The sequence below is a fragment of the Protopterus annectens genome, chromosome 4.part0 (assembly GCF_019279795.1).
Source record: "Protopterus annectens isolate FY-2018-M chromosome 4.part0, PAN1.0, whole genome shotgun sequence".
NCBI classification, from domain to species: Eukaryota; Metazoa; Chordata; order Ceratodontiformes; family Protopteridae; genus Protopterus; species Protopterus annectens.
Genome location: NC_056733.1, coordinates 1,137,596,192 through 1,137,621,796, shown reverse-complemented (window position 1 = coordinate 1,137,621,796; position 25,605 = coordinate 1,137,596,192). Strand labels below are relative to the sequence as shown.

Sequence of the window (25,605 nt, the reverse complement as noted above, 5' to 3'; positions counted from 1 at the left end):
AGAAGGATAGGCCTCTGTGGAGTAGTTCTGCTAGTTAATCCAGGATTAGAGGTAAGGAGGGCAGTGCTGTGTCCTCTCCTTTAGACTGAATCCAGGAACAATACCTTTTCCACTTATCAGCATAGGATTTCCTTGAACTGGGTCTTCCGGCTTCAAGAATGACATCCAGCACCTGTTTGCTTAGGGTTGCTAGTGGGGAATTCAAGGAAGCCAGGCTGCAAGGTTTAAGGTTTGCAGTTGTGGATGCAAAATCTGTCCCTCCTGCTGAGAGAGCAGGGTTGGGGACTGGTGTAGGTGCCAGGGTGGCACCGGTCAGGCTGCGGAGGAGTGGGTACCAGTGCTGGTGTGGCCAGTCCAGGGCAATCAGAATTGTCTTTAGCCTGTCTCGTTTTATCTTGAGTAGTACTCTTGAGAGAAAGGGCAGAGGGAGTAAGGCATAGACAGAGCTTTTTCCATTGAAAGGATAGGGCATCCACTTTCCAGGCCCTGCTGTGAGGATTCCTGGTGCAGAATTTGCTGAGCTGGTGGTTGTAGGGGGAGGCAAACAGATCCACCTCTGGGGTCCCCCCATTTCTGAATCAGAAGGTTGAAGGTGCTGGTCTCCAATTTCCACTCATGTGGGTCTAGGAGATTTCTGCTTAAGTCATCTGCCAGTGAGTTTTGTTTGCCTGGCAGGATTTGAGCTTGTAGATGGACTTGGATGTCCAAGACACTGTTCCACAGGGCCATGGCTAACCTGTAGAGAGGGTAGGAATAAGTCCCCCCCTGCTTGTTGATGTACCACATAACTGCGGTGTTGTCTGTTTTTATTAGCAGTTGTCCTGGAAAGAGTAGGAATCTGAAAGCTGTCAGGGCATTCTGTACAGTTGGCATCTCTTTTTGGTTGATGTGCAGCTGAATTTGGCTTGGGCTCCAGTGCCCCTGAATACATATGTCAGCCATGTGACCCCCCCCCCCCCCAAGCATAGTCTGATGCGTCTGTGGTTAGGGTCTGGGTGGTGTGGGGTTGAGTAAATGGCAGTCCCTTGTTGTGGTTGCATGCTTCGACCCACCAAAGGAACTCTGTCCTTAGACAGGGTATGATAGGAATGACTGTTTCCAGGTCCTGAGAATGTTGGCACCCAAAGACTTTTTAAGTACCATTGAAGTTTCCTCATATGCAGTCTTGCATATGGAATAAGTAGAATACATGAAGCCATGAACCCTAGGGCTTGCAGTATTTTTCTTGCAGATAGCTGGGTTCTGGTGGCCATTTGTTTGAAGTAGTCTGTCAGAAAGACTTGCTTTTCTGAAGTGAGGAATGCCATCTGGGAAGTTGTGTTCAAGCTTGCTCCCAGGAATACAACTTTTTGACTGGGTACTAGTTTTGATTTATTTTCGTTGATGGCATACCCAAATGAAGTGAGAAGGTTTTTTACAAATGTCAGGTGCTGCAGGAGCAATTCCTGACTGTCCGCCTGAATCAGGCAGTCGTCCAAGTACGGGTAAGTTTGGATATTTCTCTGCCTGCAGTATGCAATGGCTGGAGCCACGCATTTTGTGAATACTCTGGGCGCAGTACATAATCCAAATGGAAGTGCAGAGAACTGATAGTGCATACATCCTGCCCTGAAACATAGATACTTCTTGCATGACTCCCTTATGGGGATGTGTAGATGGGCTTCTTTTAAGTCTAGGTTGACTAACCAGGTATCCTTGGCTAGCACAGGATGCAGGGTAAGCACTTTGAATTTTGGTACCAACAGGAAGGTGTTGAGAATTGAAAGATCCGGGATGAGAGCCCTCTTTCCTGGGTACCAGGAAGAGTCTGGAGTAGAATCCTTGACCCATCTGTTCTACTGGAACAGGCTGAATAGCTCTGATATTGAGTAGGGGAAGTACTTGGTTTTGAGCCTCTGCCCACTGGTTTGGAGGAAGGTTTGGAAACCTGCTTGGGGTTGGCAGTGAATGGAAATAAAATTTGTAGTCCTTGGATAAAATGTTGAGGACCCACCAGTCCGGAGTGATGGACATCCAGTTTTTTGCACGAAGAGCAAGTTTTCCTCCCAGGGACACGAGCAATTGGGCAGGGTGGGAAAGTGGAGTAAAGAAGTCATTGTGAGCTTTTTCTGCAAGGAAGTGGCTTACCACTCCGTGCTCTAGGGGTAAGGGCACTCCATTGCTTAGATCTCTGCATACCCTGAGACTGTAGTTTGGTTGATCTGTTTCCCCTGGGTCTGGCTTGAGAAGGCCTGGAGGGGGCTGGAAAGGACCAGTGTTTTGAAGGGCAATGCCTACTGAATTTAGGGGGTTGCACTTGTAAGAATTCTTTAACAGTCTGCATAGATTTAGCTTTCTCTTCCATCTTTTTAAGAACCTCTTCTGCTTTGATGCCAAACAGTCCTTATTCAAAGGAGCGTCTAATAATTTTGATTTGATATGGTCTGGCAAGGACTCAGTACAGAAGCAGCGACTGCTGCCCTGCAAGATACTTCTAGGGCATCAAAGCCACACTGCAAAGTATGCTTACTGACTTGGCTTGCAGAGTGCATAAGCTCCTGCAATTCCTTATTTTCTGCAGAGTCTGGAAAAGTTACCACTTTTTGTTTAATGAGTTCCATAATATGTTGCTGGTACTTCAGCTTGTGAAAATGGCAATTCAATGCCCTAATAGCAAGAGTTGCAGAGGTATAAACCTGCTTACCCCATCTGTCCAAAGCTCTGGAATTCCTGTCCGAAGGGGCGGGATTCTTGGCTGTAGTAGCCTTGATACCTTTAGGCCCCTGTGAAATGATCTCTGGGTCAGCAGTAGGATTCTTGAAAAGAAACTTGTGAGCATCAGGCACTATGTAGTACCTGTCTGGTGTCCTAGGGGCAGGAGGTAAAGTGTCAGGAGTAAGACTGGATTCCATAAAGACATCATCCACAACATCCAGGACAGGGGGTATAGCTAAAGGCCTGTGCTGAGGCAACTCTAGAAATTATTGGAGTCTCTTTTTGGACTGAGGATAGTCTTGGCATTCCCAATGGAAATACTCTCTTAAAGTATGCAAGGTTTCACCAAAAGAAAAATCCTCTGGAAGGTGAGGCAGATGGAATGGATTCCTCTGCATCTGAATCCTCATAGGCAGATAAGGGCATGTCTTCATAATCAGAAATCTCAGAGTCATCGGACTCCTGGCCTGTAGAAGCTGAAGAGGACTGGATTCTTTGTCTCTTTGTAGGGGAAGGCTGACTTCCCCTAATCAGCGTTATAAGGTCTTCAGCTATTCTAAGCATTTGTTTTTGTGGCATGGGAGCAAGAGCATGCACTTTGGTCGTCGGTGTTCTAGGCGTACTGCGTACTCTGGGCCTAAGAAACTTGGTAGTCTTGGTTAGAAATGAAGTCGTCAGTTTAATTTGAACATTGGTAGAGTGAAGAGCTGCCTCAGAAGCCGGTGCATGCACAGCGGCTCCGGACCCATCCAAGGTAGAGACATCCACAGGTTCCATAGTCGAAGAAGCATCTTGCGGCATACTGGACTCTGAATGGGTCTCAGTAGAGGCCTGCGAATCCATTGAAGTGGGCATCAGGGGCTGCAAAGGCACCTCACTGAGTATCAGCAGACTGGCGACTAGCTTAATGGAAGTGTCGTCGGCAATTTTGGACTTATGCGGTCTGTCTCTGTCTTTATCCTTACTTTTTTTGGAATATCGGTAGTCGGATGGCTTACCGAAGCTATTTCAGAATAAGGAGATCGAGAGCAAAAGAATTTAGCAATAAATAGAGTCCGATGATGAATGGTTTGGGTGTTAGATAAGGCACAAAACCGACAGCGAGGGACGTCATGGTGTCTGGGCCTAAACAGGTGACGCAGTAAGAATGAATATCTCTGTGAAGTATTTGTTTTCCGCAGGCAAGACAATTGTTAACTTTTTCTGACGTCGGTTAGAGCAACAAAAAAGGATCCCCAACGGGGTACTTAGCTTTAGAAGATTTCAGGATTATTCAAATCGTAAAAGAAAATTCAGGTAGCGGCCAACCGGCACTTACGAACTGCTTCTGCTTCAGGCTCATCGGCAAGAAAGACTGATGTAATGGCGTCGGATGCCTGTTTTTATACCCCTGATGACCTGACATCAGTCCTGGAGCGACAGCATCTCTCGCAGAAATACTAAGTCTCTGGTATTCAGGCCGACTAAGGGCTACCTGCAGGCAAATAACCCAAGTGTGATGACTGCAACAGTTAAACACGAAGAACATCAGCAACAGTAATCCCCTTACACAAAGGGGGTTCACCAACTGACCAGGAAAGTATTGACCCATATGCCTAACCAACCTTATCTGTATGGCAATGGAAAGAATCAGCATGGACCTAATCAACAAGGACATAGGCAATCTTCAAACTCGTGACCTGACCCAGTTTGGTTTAGTCAAGGGCAAATCTTGCTTACTAAGCCAGGTAGAATTCTTTGAGAATGTCACCAAAGCCCTGGATGAGGACAAAGCAGTAAATATCGCCTAGCTTGATTTAGCCAAGGCTTTTGACACAAGTCCCCACACTCAGGGATAATTGAGAACCTCTCTCAGTTGGGGATTAACCCATACACCCCTAGATGGGTAGGCAAAGTACAGTTGTGTACACTTACTATAAATGTAGATGTTCGAGTGTATTCACTGTTGCAGTCATTACATTTAGGTAATCTGCTGGCTGGTTGCCCTCAGTCAGCCTGAATTCCAAAGTCTTGGGTCCTGTGTCGGTTGCTGTCTCCTCTTCCATGAAGTCAGGTCGTCAGGGGTATAAAACATGCAGCCGATGCCATTTTCTTTAGTTTTTCTTGCCCCAGATGTCAGGTGTCCCCAAATGGGAAACACAAATATATATATATATATATATATATATATATATATATATATATATATATATATATATATATATGCATCAATATAAACTTTACTTTCATCTACAAGCAAATACACCACATAGGTTGTAGAAAATAGACAAGGAAAGATAAACTCCATAATGACAGGGGGATGGTGGGAGGGTAACCTGGACTGCAACAGTGAATACACTCGAACATCTACATTTATAGTAAGTGTACACAACTGTACTATGTTCGTGTTTCACTGTTGCAGTCATTACATTTGGGTAGAATCCCAAAGCTATGGTTGGGAGGCTGGAGCTAGACAGCATTAGGTGTGGCTATAAGGCCCTGCAGAACTGCAGTGGCAAAGCCTGCCCTGGACTTAGAGTAGAGAGGCAAATGATAATGCTTTGTAAAGGTGTGAACAGAACTCCAAGTAGCAGCCTCTAGATTGTCTTTGGTTGGTACTCCTCTGAGAAAGGCTGCTGAAGTAGCTGCAGCTCTGGTGGAATGAGACCTAATGCCCTTGGACACAGGTTTACCATGGTGTAAGTAGCAAAAACGGATGCAGTGGGTTATGCACTTTGAAATAGACTGCTTTTAAATAGCCTTTCCTTCTGATCATGCAGCATATGTCACTAGTAATTGCTCAGTTTTTCTTAGAGCTTTAGTCCTGGCTCAAGTAGAATCTTAGCTGTCTGTGTACGTCCAAGGAATGCAGAATTCTCCCCCCCTTGTTCTGCAGATTTGGATAAAAGGTTGGCAGATGAATTGTTTGGTTAAGAGCCACACTGGAAACCACCTTAGGCATAAATGTAGGATTTGTCCTCAGAGACAACCTGTCTGGGTAAAATATGATAAAAGGCTCTACAGCCATGAGGGCCTGTAGCTCTGAAACTCTTCTTGCTGAAGTAATTGCTAGTAGCAGAGCTGTTTTCCATGATAAGAACTTTATATCAGCCAATCCAAAAACGAATGCTTGATGCTGATAACCCAACCAGAGTGCAGCAATTGGAGAACCATGTAAAAGCAAAAAAACTCTGGAAGAGTGCTGTTAAGTATCCAAAGATTTAATAAAACAATAGCATAAAAACATACAAACTTCAGAGAGATTAGTGCTTTCGGGTGTTAACCCTTCATCAGATGGAAACATATGTTACAAAGCACCATTTAAAATAAAATACAGCCAATGAGCAACTGATAAAAATCAATAAAAAACCCGCCTATTTTTTAAGGTGGGTTTTATGGGAACAACATCATTTAGCCCTGGGTTCCTGTGTGCCATAAACTCTATAATCTTTCTAGACTCAATTAATTCTGTATACTGTTTAAGCCCTGGTTGCATCGGCCCAGAAGGGAATTAGATGCATCCTCAAAATAAATAACATATGACAACAGACCTAAGGTTATGTTTACATACAGTAGTAACATAAAAGAAATCAGTGGGATCATAAAGAATAATTGGAACATCCTTACTAGTGATGACAGGATCAATACTATTGTTGGTCCGGTCCCAGTTTTTGGATATAGGAAAAACAAGAGTTTAAAAGACATTTTATGTGGGGAACACACTAGTACACCTGTCACCCCTGCTTTGTCTGTAGGTATTAAGCCTTGTGGCAGATGCAAGGCCTGGTCTCATATCCTTCAAGATACCACTTTTGTGCATCCTGTCACTAATAAAACATTTATGTTAAAAGCCAGAGCCACTTGTAGAACCAAGGATATAGTGTATCTAGCCAACTGTAAGTCCTGCCCATGTTTCTACGTGGGCAAGACCAACAGTATGTTTAAAGTAAGAATACTGCAGCATTTATCTAGCATCAGAAACAAAGATACACGTAATGCTCTTTTCAGACATGTTAATGAATATCCCACACATTGTTTTGCCTTTAGGGCCATAGTAAATATAAGGCTCAATAAGAGGGGAGGTGATATTAAACAGTATACAAAATTAATTGAGTCTAGAAAGATTATAGAGTTTATGGCACACAGGAACCCAGGGCTAAATGATGTTGTTCCCATAAAACCCACCTTAAAAAATAGGCGGGTTTTTTATTGATTTTTATCAGTTGCTCATTGGCTGTATTTTATTTTAAATGGTGCTTTGTAACATATGTTTCCATCTGAAGAAGGGTTAACACCCGAAAGTGCTAATCTCTCTGAAGTTTGTGTGTTTTTATGCTATTGTTTTATTAAATCTTTGGATACTTAACAGCACTCTTCCAGAGTTTTTTTTGCTTTTACATGGTTCTCCAAATGCTGCACTCTGGTTGGGTTATCAGCATCAAGCATTCGTTTTTGGATTCATTGTAATTATTGTGCTTCATTGGTGCTGAGCTGTTATGTCTACGGAACAACGTTCTACAAGTGGAACAGTGGACAGTGATGGTCTACATCAATGCTCTAATGGTAGGAGTTTCTTGAATCTTTTATCAGTGGAAAACCCTCTGTTACAGATGGGTTTTGTGACATTAAAAGACATTGGCCTTAATAATTCCATACCAGTAACAGTGGATAGGAATTTTGAGGAACTCCTCAGGGACTATAGTTATAAAATGGGGAGGCTACAACGCCTTCTATGGCAAACATTTCATTTTGAAGCCTGTCTTTCGTTTGGCATTGTCCCTCGAGGAATGAGGGTTCTTTGCATGCCCACACAAGGGGATCGTTATCCCGAATTACTGGCAAGATGGCAACTTATTAATATTAAAACCAGTTTCCAGTACATGGAACTTCTAAATGAATTCTTTGCACCTGAGATTGCTACTTTAAAACAAGAAACAAGTCTTTTACAACATAAATTGTGTAATGATTTTACAGGCAGTGGCTATTTGCAAAAACTTGAAGAGGTTTATCGCTCTCTGCATGACAGCGATGAAAAACTAAAAACAGTGAAGATGAATAAACTTACTAGAGACTATACAGATTTTTTCCAAAGGAAATATCTTTGATTGGGCTAGACCCAGAGGAGACATGCCCAATAGAAATGTTTCCGCTAACAAACATTTGTCCAAAGTCTCTGCTACAGCTTCCTGTACTTCTGTTACTTCCAATGGCACTATGGAGCACCTAGAGTCAGTGAGTTTGACCTGTTTGCGAAACCCTGCAGAGGAACTACATGGTAAGGTGGCGCCTGTGGTTGATGTAACACACGTCTCAGAAAACATGGCAGCAGCTGCTCAACCCTCTGATGTGGGGGATACGATTACATCTTCAGTTTCTCTAAAAGAAGATTGCACTACACCGTTGGCTGTATGGCAGCGAATTTAACTGCGACTACAACAGTGAGTGATGCACGCCTAGGGGCACGACCTAAGACTTTTTCGGCTGAACGACATTTTTTGGAAGTACTACCAGTACCTGTGAAAAAGAAGCCAGGGGCGTGGAAGCGCTCTCTGAGCGAGGGCAGAGACCCGCGCAAGAAACGGAGGACATTAGAGTGACTGCTAGTGGTAATAACAATAGTGATAACATTGTTTTTAATTTGTCAACGTATAATTTGAACACCGAAGAATTGTTTGTGTTGAATAAGGGTTTATCCTTTGTTCCAAGCAGGAATAGTAATTATCAGGAGATTGTAATGGATCTCATGCTTTTCTGTAGGGGAGTGGCACTTAAGAATATGTTTGGCAATACTGTTAACTGTAAGTCTACACTTAGACAGCCCAGTACGTTTGTTCCTCCACTCACACCTTCTTTGCAATTATTTATTAATGCCTGTGAACGGGATCTCTTAGATTATTTTCACAGTGGCTACACCCAGAAATATCATAATTTAACTACATCACAGAGACAAGCCCTCCATAATTTATGTGATAATAGAGATATTACTATTAAAATGGCTGACAAAGGAGGTGCTATAGTTGTGATGGACACCACGTTCTATCATAATAAGTTGACACAGTTACTATCTGACTCACATACCTATGTTTTAATGAATCCACTAATGGTAAAACTCCTAATAGATAAAGTGTATAAAACTTTAGAAAAACTTTTGAATTACATGATTGTTAATGAAGAACTATATAATTTCCTCAGAGTGGAAGGTGTGGTCACACCGCTCTTCAAAGGTCTACCCAAGATACACAAATCTCTGATAGACCCCCCCCCCCGTACGACCTATTGTATCAGGTAGGAAATGGGTCACAGAGAATGCCTCCATTTGGTTAGAGACGATACTCAGGCCTTATGTTAACAAAATGGAGAACATACTGACAGATACAGGGAACTTTTTGAAGGCACTTGGGGGGATAGATAGGGCCCCTTCTGGTTTATGTTATCTTATGGTTACACTTGATGTACAGAGCCTCTTCACTGTCATTAACAATGATTATGGTATCATGGCTATTAGTACATTACTGAAAGAAAATGGAGCTAAAGATCATCATGTCCATCAGATTACAACTATACTGAAAGTTTTGGAGAACAATGTATTCCTGGGTTTAGATCAGGTGTATAGGCAGGCACAGGGTGTAGCCATGGGCACACCCTGTGTGAATACCTATGCAAATTTGGTACTCTCCTATTGGGAGAATCTATACATTCTAAATAACAAAGAATTCGAGCCATACATTGGACTTTATAAACTTTTCGTGGACGATGTTTTTATTTTGTGGAAGGATGATACCGTCTCCTTAGAACTTTTCATCAGTTTTTTACATTCTACTACTGATTTTTTCAGGTTCACGGAAGAAACATCCTACACAAAAATAGATTTTTTGGATGTCACGATAGAACAAACTATCCATGGTTTCTCCACCAGTTTACATAGAAAGGGATGTTGGAAAAATACATTTTTAACTTTTGACAGTATGCATCCACGTTATACTTTTCCTAACATAGTGCAAGGACAGCTAGCTAGGGTATCTAGGACTTGTACGGATGACACTTGTTTTAATGATGAATTAGAATGTTTGAAGGGGTTGTTTGTTGACAGGGGATATAAAGAAGCTATGGTCAAAGATGTCATAGAGAAGAATAAAGAAAAAAGGGGGCATAAATATAAGCCCTTGTTGCATCGGCCCGGTAGGGAATTAGATGCATCCTCAAAAGAAATAACATATGACAACAGACCTAAGGTTATGTTTACATACATAAAAGAAATCAGTGGGATCATAAAGAATAATTGGAACATCCTTACTAGTGATGACAGGATCAATACTATTGTTGGTCCGGTCCCAGTTTTTGGATATAGGAAAAACAAGAGTTTAAAAGACATTTTATGTGGGGAACACACTAGTACACCTGTCACCCCTGCTTTGTCTGTAGGTAGCAAGCCTTGTGGCAGATGCAAGGCCTGCCCTCATATCCTTCAAGATACCTCTTTTGTGCATCCTGTCACTAATAAAACATTTATGTTAAAAGCCAGAGCCACTTGTAGAACCAAGGATATAGTGTATCTAGCCAATTGTAAGTCCTGCCCATGTTTCTACGTGGGCAAGACCAACAGTATGTTTAAAGTAAGAATACTGCAGCATTTATCTAGCATCAGAAACAAAGATACACACAATGCTCTTTTCAGACATGTTAATGAATATCCCACACATTGTTTTGCCTTTAGGGCCATAGTAAATGTAAGGCTCAATAAGAGGGGAGGTGATATTAAACAGTATACAGAATTAATTGAGTCTAGAAAGATTATAGAGTTTATGGCACACAGGAACCCAGGGCTAAATGATGTTGTTCCCATAAAACCCACCTTAAAAAATAGGCGGGTTTTTTATTGATTTTTATCAGTTGCTCATTGGCTGTATTTTATTTTAAATGGTGCTTTGTAACATATGTTTCCATCTGATGAAGGGTCAACACCCAAAAGCGCTAATCTCTCTGAAGTTTGTGTGTTTTTATGCTATTGTTTTATTAAATCTTTGGATACTTAACAGCACTCTTCCAGAGTTTTTTTGCTTTTACACTTTATATCAGCGGTAGCAGCTGGTTCAAATGGAGGCAGGGTGAGCTTTTCCAACACATAATTGAGGTCCCATGCAGGTAATGGTGATCTTCTAGGAGGCCTTACATTTTTGGCTCCTCTAAGATACTGCTTTAGTAAAGGATGAGAAAAGATTGGTGGCTCTGTATTGTAATGAGCTGAAATGGCAGAGGCATGGATTTTAATTGATGAGAAGGATAGGCCTTTGTCAAGCATCTCAGCCAAGTATTGTAATATCTGAGGAATATTTGGTTCTGCTGTATCAGTTCCTTGTGTATGATTCCAAGCACATAATCTTTTCCATTTATCAGCATAAGATTTTCTAGTACTAGGCCTTCTGGCTTCCAAAATGACATCCATCATAGCTTTACTGAGAGGTGTTGTTTGTATAACTACATGATCAGCCATGCTGCCAGGTTCAGTGTCTGGAGTTGATTGTGCAGGATCTGATTGTTTTGCTGGGACAGCAGTTGAGGTCTTTGAGGTAAGGTCCAAGCTGGGTATTGAGACAAGTTCCTTAGGATTGGGTACCAGTATTGGTGGGGCCAGTCTGGGGCAATTAATATCATCTTTGGTTTCTCTTGTCTGACTTTTAGGAGGACCTTGGGAAGAAGAGGCAGAGGAGGAAGGGCATCCACTTTCCATGCTTGTCTGTGATAAGTCCTTGTGCAGAATCTTTTCAACTGATAATTTTGAGAAGAGGCAAATAGATCTATGTCTGGGCTCCCTCATTTCTTTGTTATCATGCTGAAGACTTGTGGATTTAGTTTCCCCTCGTGAGGATCCATAAGGTTTCTGCTTAAATCGTCTGCCAGAGTATTTTGCTTTCCTGGCAGGAACTGAGCTTGAAGATGCATTTGGTAAGTCAAAGCTGTGTCCCACAGTGCCATGGCTAATCTGCAAAGGGGGTATATGAGTGTGTGCCCCCTTGCTTGTTTATATACCACATGACCGTGGTGTTATCCGTCTTTATCATTAATTGTCCTGGATGAAGTAAGTCCTTGAAGGCTGTAAGGGCATTTTGAACAGCTAGCATCTCTTTCTGGTTGATATATAGAGGCATTTGTTTTGGGGTCCATATGCCCTGAATGCATCTTCCTGCCATGTGGCCCCCCCAGGCATAATCTGATGCATCTGTTGTTAAGGTTTGGCTGGCAGGGGGTAGAGTGAAGGCCCATCCCATGTTTTGGTGACATGCCTTTGCCCACCATAGAAACTCCTGTTGTAGGCAGGGAATGAGAGGAATCATTGTTTCCAGACTGTGAGAATGTTGACTCCATAAACTTTTTAGGTATCATTGAAGTTTCCTCATATGCAGTCTTGCATATGGAATCAGTAGGATGCAGGATGCCATGAAGCCTAAAGCCTGCAGAATTTGTCTTGCAGATAACTGGGTTTTTGTTGCCATCAGTTTGAAGTAAGTAGTCAGTTGCCTTGGCTTGTCTGGCGTGAGGTAAGCCATCTGGGCAGTTGTATTCAAGCTTGCACCCAGGAATGTTATCTTTTGAGAGGGTACCAGTTGTGATTTATTTTCGTTTATTGTGTACCCTAGGCATGTTAGAAGCCTTTTCACAAACGCCAGGTGTTGAAGAAGAATGTCCTTGTTCTCTGCTTGAATGAGACAGTCATCCAAGTAAGGATATATTTGTATACTTCTTTGTCTGTAAAATGCAATTACTGGCGCCAGGCACTTTGTAAAGACCCTGGGCGCAGCAGATAAGCCAAAGGGCAGTGCAGAGAATTGGTAATGCATTAAGCCAGCCTTGAATCTGAGGTATCTTCTGCACGATTGTCTTATTGGGACATGCAGGTATGCCTCTTTTAGGTCTAATGTCACCAGCCAAGCATTCTTGCCCAGCATGGGCAGAAGCTGCTGCAAAGTCAGCATTTTGAATTTTGGAATGTCCAGGTATGTGTTCAAATTTGATAAATCCAGTATTGGCCGCCAGGCCTTATCCTTTCTGGGTACCAAGAACAGTCTTGAGTAAAAACCTTGTCCTTTTTCCTGTTCTGGTACTGGCTGAATGGACCCATATCCATGAGGGATGTAACCTGTTTCTGTGCCTCTGCACATTGATTTTTTGGCAGATCTGGCCAACTGTTTGCCATTGGCAGAGTGTGGAAATGGAATCTGTATCCCTGTGATACTATGTTTAGTACCCACTTGTCCTGGGTTATTAACTGCCAATTTTGAGCAAAAAGTGCTAATTTTCCCCCTAAGGGTGCTGCCAAAAGTTAAGTGCTTGGTGTAGGCAGAGGGGAGTCATTGGGACTGTTTTCTGTAGGTTTGCGCTTTATCTCCTCCAGATTTGGAGGTAGAAGTGCCCCATTGCTTTGACCTGTATGAATCTTGCGCCTGGTATCTGGAACCCTTAGGGTGTCTGGATTTGCCCCTTTGAGCTCTGTCTGACGCAGGAAAGGACAATTTTTTGTAGGCCAGTGTCTACTGAATCTTGGTGGCTGCACTTGTAAGAAGTCTTTTACAGTTTGCATAGACTTAGCTTTGTCTTCCATTTTCTTTTAAACCTCTTCTTCCTTAATACCAGAGTATCATGCTGTAAAGTTGCATCTAGCAATTTAGCTTTAACATGATCAGGCAAATTTTGTTCCTTTAGCCAGGCATGCCTCCTAATCACAGATCCAGTAACTGCGGCCCTGCAGGAGGCCTCTAAGGAGTCAAAACCACATTGCAAAGTATGCCTTCCAACCTGTTCAGCTGCATGCAATAATTCCTGAAATTCTTTATTTTCTGCACATTCAGAAATCAACATCATTTTCTTTTTCAGCAATCCCATAACATGTTGTTGACACTTAAGCATATGAAATTGACAGTTTAAGGCCCTGATTGCCAAGATTGCAGATGTATAAACTTTTTTCCCCATCTGTCCAGTGCTCTTGAATCTCTGTCAGAGGGGCTAGGATTTTTTGCTGTTGAGGCCTTAATTCCCTTTGGACCCTGTGAAATAGTTCCAGGATCAGCAGCAGGCTTTCTAAATAAAAATGTATGTGAGTCAGGGACCCTGTAATATCTGTCAGGCTTACTGGGAGCCAGAAGTAAAGAGTCAGGGGTCAAGCTTGACTCTGAAAACACATCATCCACAATGTCTAAAACAGGGGGAATGGCTAAAGGCCTGTGCTGAGGGAGAAGAAGGAAATCCCTGAGCCTCTTTTTTGATTCTGAGAAATCTTGACTCTCCCAGTGAAAATGCTCCCTCAAAGTATGCAAGGTTTCTCCAAATGAATAATCCTCAGGAGGTGATGCAGATGGTATGGATTCCTCTGCATCAGAATCCTCATAGGGAGGTATAGATAATTCCTGATCAGAAGAGGAATCAGAAGAAATAGAAACCTGATTTGAAGATTCATAATCAGTGTCTTGCCTAGGCCTCTTATCTGGAGGGGGATGGAACCGCTGATCAAGGTAATAAGGTCTTCAGCCATTTTGATAATTTGTTATTTAGGCATAGAGGCCTGTGCACGTGGCTCATGCATCGTTTTTTTAGTTTTAGAAGTTGCTTTTGTCTTTGGTTTTGCAGCTGTCGTCGGTCTGATGTAGAAATGTTGAGGCCTGAAAACCCCCCAGAAACTGGTGCCTGCTCAGCGGCTCCAGTCCCATCTGAGGTAGATACATCCGTGGGTCCAATACTTTAGTATTTCGCGGCATGCCGGATTCCACGTGGGTGTCGGTAGAGGCCTGCGACTCTAAAGTAGCGGGTATCAGGGGCTGCAAAATCACCTCACTGAGTACCGGCAACTGACTTAGGAGAAGATTCGTCAGTTTTGGACCTCGACTGTCTCTCTCTATCCTTTTCCTTGCGTTTTCTATGTACTCCAGTAGTCGGATTGCTATCAGACGACATTTCTGGGTAGTTAAAACTGTTTCCAAAATGCTTTGAGGCAAAAATATACCAACGCTTAATAGTGCATTGGTTAAATCTAGCACAAAATCAGCAGCCAGGCACGTTGTGATCAGGGCCTAGGCAAGGAATACAGTATAAATGGAAATCCTTATGAGGTATTTGCTTCCCACAAGTAATACAATTATTAACTTTTTCTGACATCGGAATGGAGCAAGAAAAAAGTTTCCCCAAGGGGGTACTTAGCTTTAGTGAAGAGTTCGGTTCTAAAACTCAAACTCGAATATTTCAGGAGTCAGCTGACCAGCACTTGCAAAATGCTTCGGGCACCGGCGCAGCAAGAAAGACTAAAGAAAATTATGTTGGCTGTATGCTTTATACCCCTGATGACCTGACGTCATGGAAGAGGAGACAGCAACAGATGCAGGACTCAAGACTTTGGAATTCAGGCCGACTGAGGGCAACCTGCCAGCAGATTACCTAAATGTAATGACTGCAACAGTGAAACACGAAGAACATCTAGCTCAGTGACAGAACGCACACTGTCTAATTTGGGAAGTCTACTTCCACCAGTAGACCAGTTACCAGTGGGGTAATACAAGGATCTCTGCTGGGCCCTTAACTGTTTGGAATCTACTTGTTTGAGGTCCAGGTGAGAGGAGATGGCTTATGGATTACCAAGCTTGCAGATGACTGCAAACTGGGTGCAATAATTGAGTCCCCCAATGATGTAAACATCTGAGAGGTGACCTGTGCCTGGCCTATAGAGCAGGCTTTGACTCTGCCCTAATGAAAATGCTGCACATCTCCAAATTAAATGGGACAACAGTCACTTGCTTCAAGGATCTCAACCTAGCCTGTGATATTAACAGAACATTCCAGAGAGACCGATGCATCTCCCAGAGACTGCAACTCCTCTGGAATAAGCTCCCACTTCACGTGAAGCACAGCTCCTCAATAATCCTATTTATGCGCAACCTTGACAACGGGATGGGTGAACGTAAATTCACCACGGGGGGGGGGGGCACCTATGTCCCTCACTGACAGCGGTAGTTGGTGCTGATCAGAGAATCACTCTAACAATGATCATCTAACTATGGTCAATTAGGGTACATGGGTTTTTATATGGCTAGGCTTGTAAAGACCCAAGGGCCATTAGCCTAGTAATCTCCTACGAAGCTATAAGAGGTTGAGAGGTATGGTGCTACTTCCCTCATAAACAGGACCACTGTCTGAAATCAAACCATGGCACATGCCATCAGTAAGCAGAACAACATTTGCCATACAAACTGCTACAGCACTCCTTCATTAAGGGAGAATTGTGGAATATCTAGAAACCAATGGAGCATGGACAAAAGACAGTAAGGATTCACAGTGCGCCTTATTAGGCAAACCTAACAAAGGATGGCAGAAGTAGGGTAAGGCTTTGTTTTCACCCTATTTAAACTTTAGTAAAACAGTCAACAAGGTATTACATAAAACATTTGTGGAATGCATTACTGGGTAGCATCATGGGTAAAACAATGGCTACACAGCAGGACATACAGGGTCAAAGGAAATTAGTTCATTTGGAAGAGGGAACAGTCACAAATGTGCTAGGGATCAATACTGTTCTGTTCCGGGGATCAGTTGCATTCTGGTCTGTTCCAATGCCTCTCTACCTGACAGTGAAGATGGCCAGAAGGGAAAAGTATGTTTTTCTGTTTATAACTAGCAGAAGTGTTTTGTCCACAGAAAAGCTTACTGTGGTGACAAACTGATTGTGATAATTGGCTTACTTTCTGGTGTCACTCCAGGGAATGCAATATCTATCAGCATGGGAAGTCATAGTTAACAGACCACTTTGCCTTGCCAAGAATGGTCTGCACCTGTCCCACCTGGGCTTTCAGATATATTGTAAAACTGTATTCATCCTCTTAAATCCTTTTCAGGCAATGTCAAAATGGCAAAATTACAAACATAGCCAAAAAAAAAAAAATCTCAAAGCAACCTCAAGGTGTAACTGCTCAATGCTAGGAGCTTAAACAAGAAACTCCACACCCTACAAGCTCTCCATTCTCTGAAGAATGTAAACATCTCTGCTGTTACTGAGATTTAGTTTAAAGCCACATAAAGTACACCAGTAGAAGAAGGCTACAGTGCCTTCCACACATTTAGACCAACTGCAGCACAGACAGGGGCTATAGGTGGAGGTGTCTCAATCTACGTTATCAGCAAACACAACTCTATGTTGGTTAAACATGCTGATGCCCTGGAGTTCTTCTATGTCTAAGTCTCCATAGACAAGGTTCACTACCATGCCATAGCCAGCTACTGGCTACCCTCTATGATCCACAAAGCCTGCAGCTGTTATCTAGACCTACTAGAGGTGCTCACCATCCAACCAAATACCCTATTTGTGGGGGACTTTAACTAGTCCTCTATAGACTGGGGAAAGTACACTGCCTCTAACTCACAGGTACAACACTTCCTGGACTTTATCAACACAAACACCCTGGAACAGATAGTGCACTCTCAAACCAGAGGACCAAACATATTTGATGTAGAACTCAGCCCCCCTCCCCTGAGTGTCAAGTCCTCATTGGTGAAGTCGGACCACAAAGCTGTCTCCTTTGAAATAAAAATCAACCCGGAAAACTCAACTAAACCCATAACAGTTAGGAACTACACTAAAGCAAACTCCATCCTATTAAGAGACAAGCTTGTCAAAATTCATATCTCTGCCAAACCCCCGAGAACACAGCTACCTATGCAGAATTATTCATAGAAACCTCGTTTAAACATGTAAATGGCTGCATTAATGCTCAGCCCAGGTCTAACACCAAAAAAAAAAAAAAAAAAAAAAAAAACACACGCACGCGCGCACACACACACATGCACGCATGCGCACACACACGTGAAATCCAACAAAAATCAGGCCAAAATCAGAAACAGCAACTCTTATAAATTCAAGAGCTGTCTGATTCTACTATCAAGAAACTAAGAAGTCTAATAAAGTCCAACAAGGCCAGTGACAATGTCAGGATAGCCTTCCATGATAAGGACAATCACAAGGCTTTCTTCAGCTAGTGAGAAACCTTAAAGGTAATACTCAGTGTAAAGAACTGGTGGTAAATGGACAATCTTCACTGATCAGGATGACATAGCAAATCTACTGACTAATAAATTTAGCTTTTTACTTCACCGCCCACTACCCCCTGTGAAATCCCTTCTTGCATATCCCCCCCAACTATTGACAGGGAAAGGTCCTGGAGGTTCTCGTTAAGGCTCAAAACACTGCTTCAGTGGGTTCCTGCCAATATCCCTTGTTGCCTCCTAAACATACCTCTCAACTGTACAGATTTTCACAGAATGGCCTCATATTTTTGATCTATTTTTCATAAACTGTGGTTTTCTGGCAAAAAACTGGCAATTCATTAAAGATTGTAGTTAGAATATAATGACAGACTTTCGAGTTTCAGACTTCATACCCTTCAGAAAACCCATGTTACTGCAAAACCTGTTATTCTATCAACTTTCTAAGTTTGTAGGAACAATAATTAAAAATTGTCCCTATTTTGTGGCCTTTGCCCCCCCCCCCCATTACTTATGGCTTTGTCCAGATTTCTTGTTCTAACAGGTTGAGAGGTATGCCCCTAAAGAGCCTAAAACATGACTTAGCTGAACCACTTGAGGCACTCTTCAATTACAGCCTCAAAACAGGTTACGTGCCAGGTGAATGAAGGGCCACAACAGTCATTCCTCTTCATAACGGCAGGCCATCAACTAACCCCGGGAACTACAAACCCATCAGTCTAATATGCAAAGCCATGATACAAACTATCATGGAAATGATCAACAAAGACGGTGGAAATCTACAGACACTGGACCATCCCAGTTTCGCTTTGTTAAGGGAAGGTCTTGCCTGCTTAACCTGGCAGACTTTTTGAAGAGGGTCATCATAATTATGGATGGGAAAAATGGTGCATACCACCTACAGTGACTTGGCCAAGGCATTAGTTATAATACCTCACTCAAGTGTTGTTGACAAACTCTCAGAACTTGGCACAAATTCCAAAACAACTTGCTGGATTGACAGCTGGCTCACAGACAGAACCCAAGAAGTTAGGATTGGTGCGAGCACCTTCACCAAGAAACCGGTCACCAGTGTAGTACCCCAAAGCCTCAGTGTTTTGTCTGCTTCTGTTTGGCATCTACTTCTCCAAAGTCAAGGCTAATGTCAAAAAGGTCTGGCTCACCATGTTTGTAGATGACTGTAAATTGGGAGCCATCATAGATTCTCCCACACCAGCAACATCCTACAAGAGAGTCTAACATGACTGGTGTGAAAGCCGCAGACTAAAACTCAGTGCAAAGAAATGCACTAGAGTGCCTTTGGGGAAACCATCCACCCAAGCTAATTACTTCATCAATAAAACACCACTAATAGTGGACCCGACAGTTATGGATCTGGGAAAATATGTAGACAGTAGTCTGGGGTTCGACCACACATAGCCAAAAGAGTAAGAAAATAATTTTATGTTACCCAACTCATAAGCAAGGGTATGGCATCCAGGTCCAAGCAAGTAACAGTACCACTCTATTCAGCCCTTATAAGACCCATCACTGAGTACAATACTCCCTCTGGCATGTACCTAACCAGGTACTTGCAACAACTGAAATTCCCTCAAAGGTTTCTCACAAGGAGAATCTAGGGTATGAATTCACAGATTGCCTTAATAAGGTTCTATCCCTGTACTCAGTCTCCTGGAGGTTACGGAGATATGGTCTATGCCTAGCATACAAGACATCCTCAGATCCAGCTCTGATGGATCTCTTGTACATCCGCAAGACAAGCAGTACCAGAAACACTAGGATCCAAGGGACCTGAACTTTGTCTGCAACATAAATAGAACCTGCTGGATGGACAGATTTGAGTCTCAAAAGATCCCCACGCTATGGAATAAGTTCCCCGTCTATGTCAAGCAGAGGTCATCCTTGACCCTATTCAAAAGGAACCTTGAACACTGGATGGAAAATCACAAATTCACTGCTGGTCTGGCCTACAGGTCTCTGCTGGACAAACGTCAACAGAAAGTAAATTAATCCCCAACTGTCATACTCCCTCCCCCACATAACCCTTAGCTACCTATTTACTAACATACCTCCACCACATAAGCATCGAAGAAACTCTAAGACAAAACTGGGATTGGTTGCAAGGCTAGGCCTTGTAAAGACCCTGGTGGTTGTCAGCCTAGTATAAACCTACAAAGATAAATTAAGAACTGACTAACTTTCAATCACAATTTAATCTCTAACATTCAACATGACTTTCAGGTCAATCACAGTATAATAATACAGCTCTACTTGAAATTAATCTATTTGTGAATACCTTCATTCTGGAAAATTCACATTACCTGTTATACTGGTCTTTTCTAAGCATCCAGCTTTGTGTCACAATGAATACCCTCACTGCTGTTGAATGGCTTAAGAGTTCTCTCTCAAACAGATCACAATCAATAAATGGAATGGCTATCTCTTCACATTTACTACTGACCCAAAGAGCTCTCTAATGATCTGTACTTTGACAACTACTCCTCATGTTATATATTAATGCTGTACTTTACAATACACCTCCTGATAGGGCAACACAATAAGAAGATTATACTAGCATTGCTGTACCTGTTAGTTCACTGACCATTAATAGGTTCACAGGTACTTACTAAGCTACTGGACCTGTGAGGATCTCAAGAAGCCTAGACTTACATTCCCACAGTATTTTAGCCCTTATATTTTCTGTATGAGTAACCTGGAGGCAGACAGTACAAAGTTATATTGGGACATTTACTTGTTGCCCCCATCCATGAGGGACAGAAGTGCTAAACATGGGATGAATTTCTAGTTTCCCATCATTACATCCTAATTACATTTGAATAGAGTAAGAGAAGCACTTTGCTTTATGTGGCGTAGAAGATGGCTCCATAGAAGAGGCATTCTCTGTGATACAAACCTAGCTCGCCAACATGTTATATTTATTGTGGCGAGATCCACTGGACGGCTGCTTCCTCTACTACTGGATTTGCAAAAGTACATATGACAGGACAGGGTCTGCTGAGGCTGTATACAGGAGGCATAGACAACCTCTTAGTACCCTGTATGATTCTGAGAAAAGGACAAGGCTCTGAAAAATTGAACACAGGTCAGCTGCTTGGAAGGCAGTTGTGCTCACTACTATATAGGGAATGCCACTTAATATCTCAAACAACATATAAACCAACGGGTAAAAGGGTCACACAGACAAACCACTTAGTAAAAACTACAAGAAAACCCCATAAAAGCTAGTCTTCCCTGTGTAATACCTTAAACCTCCTCAGTGGGGGGGCACAAAGGATATACGCAAATGACACTCTAAGAACACACCAGTTTTTAAGCTATTTCACTTATGAATGACCATGAACTTTTACTTTCAGTTTAAGTCTTTACTGGTGCATTCAGGTCAACAAAGCTAAACCCTACAAATCGCAGACATGCCAAGTTTCATCTTTTTCCTGAACTCATCATTACAGAACATGTTTATTGTTTTTGATTAACACTACTGCTCACTGTCTTTCACAGTTTTCAATTCTGACAATTCAAAACAGGCCTGCTTATTAAAACCAAATCAAAATCTACAATCTTTCTCCTTACATGTACAAGTTAAACCTCCTCCAAATACGATTTGACCACCTTATACCATGATTCTTTTGTACAACCACAGAAAAATGTAATTTTGTTGCTGTCGAAAAAGCAATTAATAGAAAATAAAAATCCAGGTCTACACCAACTATATCTGAGGCACTGAAAATTATAAAACAGATAAAAGAACTAGAAGAGGGATCTTTAGAAAAGGGAAGGAGCAAATTGTATTGAAGTAAATGGAAATCATGGCAACAATACATGCAGAATAATGTTCAGGAGGAGGAGCAGGAATTAGGTAAAAGGGATGACAGGAATTCAGCAATTTTTTGCAATCCTGGACTGATGATAGTAGCAAAGGAAATACATGCAATGTATAATGTATTTAAATGGAAAAATGTTAAAATGGTTTGTTTTCTTTTCTGTTGATGCATATTTGCCTATGTCTTAAGTGATAATTTAATAAAGATGTTTAAAAAACATAACCACAGAAAAAGCAGACTCTACAAACCTTCTTGGTGTAACTATCAATGACCAACTCAGATTCTAACGTCATTTAAAATGATCAGTAACTAAAGCCAGCACTGCATGGATAAACTTGACATAATGGAATACTTTTTTGATGGATGACCACACTACTATGGTTAAATCATGTCTTCTTCCTTCACTCATATATTCCTTTCATCTCTTACCACACTTGTATCCTCTTCACTTTATTCTAAAATAGAAGCATATGACAGCCCAACCAGATCATTGCAGGCCAAAGTAAAAATACATAGAACTATTTATGTCTTCATAATCCTCCCTGACTGTTTGAATGTAAGTGCTGCTTATCTTTCACTCAGCTGCCATGTTATGTCATTCCCAAACTATAACTTGATGTACCCTTTATCAATCAACACCATCTCCAGGAGGACTCCCCCAAGTAAATCTGAGAAAATCTTTACTCCACCTAATTAACATTTCAAAATTTGACAACAAACACGATGACACTAAATTCTGCATTTCTATAAGTAATATCTGGAATATCCTGTTAAAAAGAAGAAGCACTCCTAAGATACAAAAATTTGAGTCCCTATTTACTGAACATCATCTGATATGCTACTGTGAAGGAATAAAGTCCAAGCTGTAAGTCAATTTGCTCTTTCTGCTCAAACTTGCAGTTCTGGGGTAACTGACTAGTCCCAAAAAGTATTGGATCGATTGGACGGGAAAACAAGAAAAATGCTTCATACTTATGAATTTATATATAAATAAAAAAAGTCAGTGTATACCAAGATTATATATTTGTCACTCTGAATGAGGTATGGGAAATTGATTGCATGTGCAGATATGCAGTTGTGGGACTGCATTCATATGTGCTGACCTCATCAGATCCAAACAAAGTAAAAGTTTTAAAACATGACGAGTCATTAAGACAGCATCTTTGCTTAGTTTATCCAAAGCATTTTGGTCTCAGGCTGGAATTGAAATCAAACCAGAAATAGACAAAAGTCATGAGCCAAAAACAAAAGAAAGAATATAAAGAAAATGATCAGATGAAAAGAAAAGAAAATTGGAAAATTCATAAATATAGTGGCATATAGAGAAATCTCCTGGAACAACCTCATGTTGACCAAGATTTGATGCAAGAATTGATAAAGAGAGGTGAAATGAAACCAAATGTGAAAGGTTAAATAATGGCAGCCCAGGACAGTGGACTACATATATACCCATTTGCAAAATCCATTGAAAAGGTGGGAAAAACAGACAAATGCAGGTTCTGTAAAGAAAAACTGGAATCTTATTTCTGGATGTGATACACGCATGGCAGTGGGTCTATGTGCTGAAAGGCACAATAATGTGGCAAGACATTTGCATTGGGGATTGTGCAAACACTACAATACAGACATAGTTAAGACACACTGGAAAAGTGAACTAAAAGTGTATATCACATGGTATCACCCATTACCAACAATTCAAAAAATAGATGCAAGAAAACAGATATAGTATTCCATAAAAATAAAAGACAAAAGTAGCACTGATCATTGAAATTCGTACACCCGGTGATTACAAAGTCATTCGTACAGAGAAACAAAGTCATAAAATATCAGGATTTGCAAGCAGAAATGACAGTAATGTAGAAAAATTATAGCAAGGCAGTTCCAATAGTAGCAGAAGCAATTGGTGTTAGAAATAAATTTATAGTCGTTTTACAGTCATAATTAGATATACTACCGATGCATGTAACCACAAATGAATTACAATATGAGACAATTCTGGGTACACTGAGGGTACTGAGAAGAGCACGCTTGGCTAATATTAAATTACTATTGGGAAACAAGACTAATTTCATGAACTCTAATAATACCCTGACTTAGGAATGCGGTCCACTCCTATTATGGTATCAGAATCCCAAAAGACTTGGAGAAATTAAAGAAGGTAGAATAATTCAACTAATGAAAAAATAAAGCTTAATCTACAAAATAACATTTGTACTAACATTAATGCAGCAACTAATAACAGCTAACAATCATTTAAAAATGTAAAATAACCCTGGCAATAAAATTTTAATTCTACAATACAATCTACCATTACCATTTATACTATTCACTATTTTGTTGCACACTATTTCTTATTTTTGATATTAAAGATCACATCTGCTGATTTTTTCTACTCTAAATTAATCATCGATGCTACTGTCTAATATACCACATTTCACTAACTGCATTTAAATTAATTTACAGTGTTTAATATCAACGCTATACACTGTATTTCTTAGAGTTACCTTCTTTATTATTGTGTGCATCATCAAACCGCTCTCCCTGTGACTCCACTAAAAATGAAACTTTTCAGCAGGACATTTTTGGTTTAATACAAGAAAATGCATGGAGTAACCAATAACTAGTTCTCATATCATGTGGAAAACAAATGGCTTTTTGCTGTACAGAAAATGTAGGTTGCCAAATAGAAATGTGAAAATTGTAGACTTGGAGAGACTGCCAGTTCCTACCCTCTATCAAATGCAGGAGAAACTACATTCAACCCAACTTCTCACCTCCTTCTTTTTCAGCTTCTGCTCCTCTTGGAATTTGGCATACTCCCGCTCTTGCTCTGCACGAATCCGTTTGATCTCTTCACGGAGGTGAACTGTGTGGTCTTGCTCCATTTTTTCAATCATCTGCTTCTGTTGACGTTCAAGATTTTCCAGTTCATTGTCAAAAAACTTTTTTTTTGTCTGAAATATAAATAAAATGAGTGGTTACTTGCTTCAATTTCAGGTGCTGAATGACCACTGTTTGAAATAAATTCACTTGAGAGTACCATACACACATACACACTTATAAAAAAAATATCATCAGCACTCCCTAGTCAACATAATATAGTTCTGAAACTAATTAAAACTACACAGAGAACTTAAAAGAAACTGATTCTTCCTGCAATTTAGCATATGTGTTTTGTACAAAATAATTTCCAAGCAATGGCAGCAGGATGGCATACCAAACAGTGACAAAGGTGCAGTAAGTACCATCCCCAAGAAATATGCAAGTTTACAAAGGCTTATAGCAGCTGCCTCTTTCAAACCAGAGATCATTACACAAATATGCTAGTTATGCTCAATGCACATATCTTCAAGTTCACATTAATTGCACTACTTATCTCCTGTGCACTTTACAAGCTGAACATACAACAAATGTAAAATCACAGATAGGTGGTTTCTAGGCATATGGTCCAGGAGACCACTAACAAGCCTAGCCTAAATTCCAAATTGCCTCACACCATTGTATGATTAAGTAACTTGCTGATGGTCACACAGCAGTCAAATGAAGGCAAAGGAATCAAACCTTGTACCCCAGAAAACTGCTTGTTAAGAACTAACAGACTTATTCCTTTCTGCCAAATCCCAGAATGACAAAGTTAATCAACAAGACAAAGTGAAGTGATACGAGTATCAGTATTCTAAGACAGAAAACAAACACAATGAATAAATAAAATCCATAATAAGACCGTTAATGTATAAATTAAATGAACCAAATCACGTTAAATCTGCAAACCAGCAACTCGAGCTTTACAGGAAATATTTGTCACGGAATAAATCATTCCACTTCCCAAGCCAAAATGAAGTAATCTACATCCAAAGTTTAACAAAACATGATATTCACAGCACTGTGTAGCCGTGCACAACTTCCAGAGCACATCAAACCAGCACCATGATGCAAAGTGATAAATCCCTCACTATGATTTACAGACCTAGGAGTGATTAACAAGTCAAGCAGTGAAGGAGCCAACAGAGGACGGTAAGGGAGAGTGGCTGATGATGGCTTGCTCATCCAATTTTCTGCAAACTGATGAATGTAA

The 25,605-nt window shown here is 41.2% G+C and overlaps 1 protein-coding gene across 1 annotated transcript in view; it reads right to left on the bottom strand.

Moving 5' to 3' along the window:
- Positions 1-25,605, bottom strand: part of STK10 (serine/threonine kinase 10) — a 2,623,461-nt gene that overhangs the window by 510,324 nt on the left and 2,087,532 nt on the right. Inside the window, exon 12 of the mRNA XM_044069104.1 lies at positions 24,305-24,484. Coding sequence (XP_043925039.1) covers positions 24,305-24,484 — 180 coding nt within the window. The remainder of the gene's footprint in view (positions 1-24,304; positions 24,485-25,605) is intronic.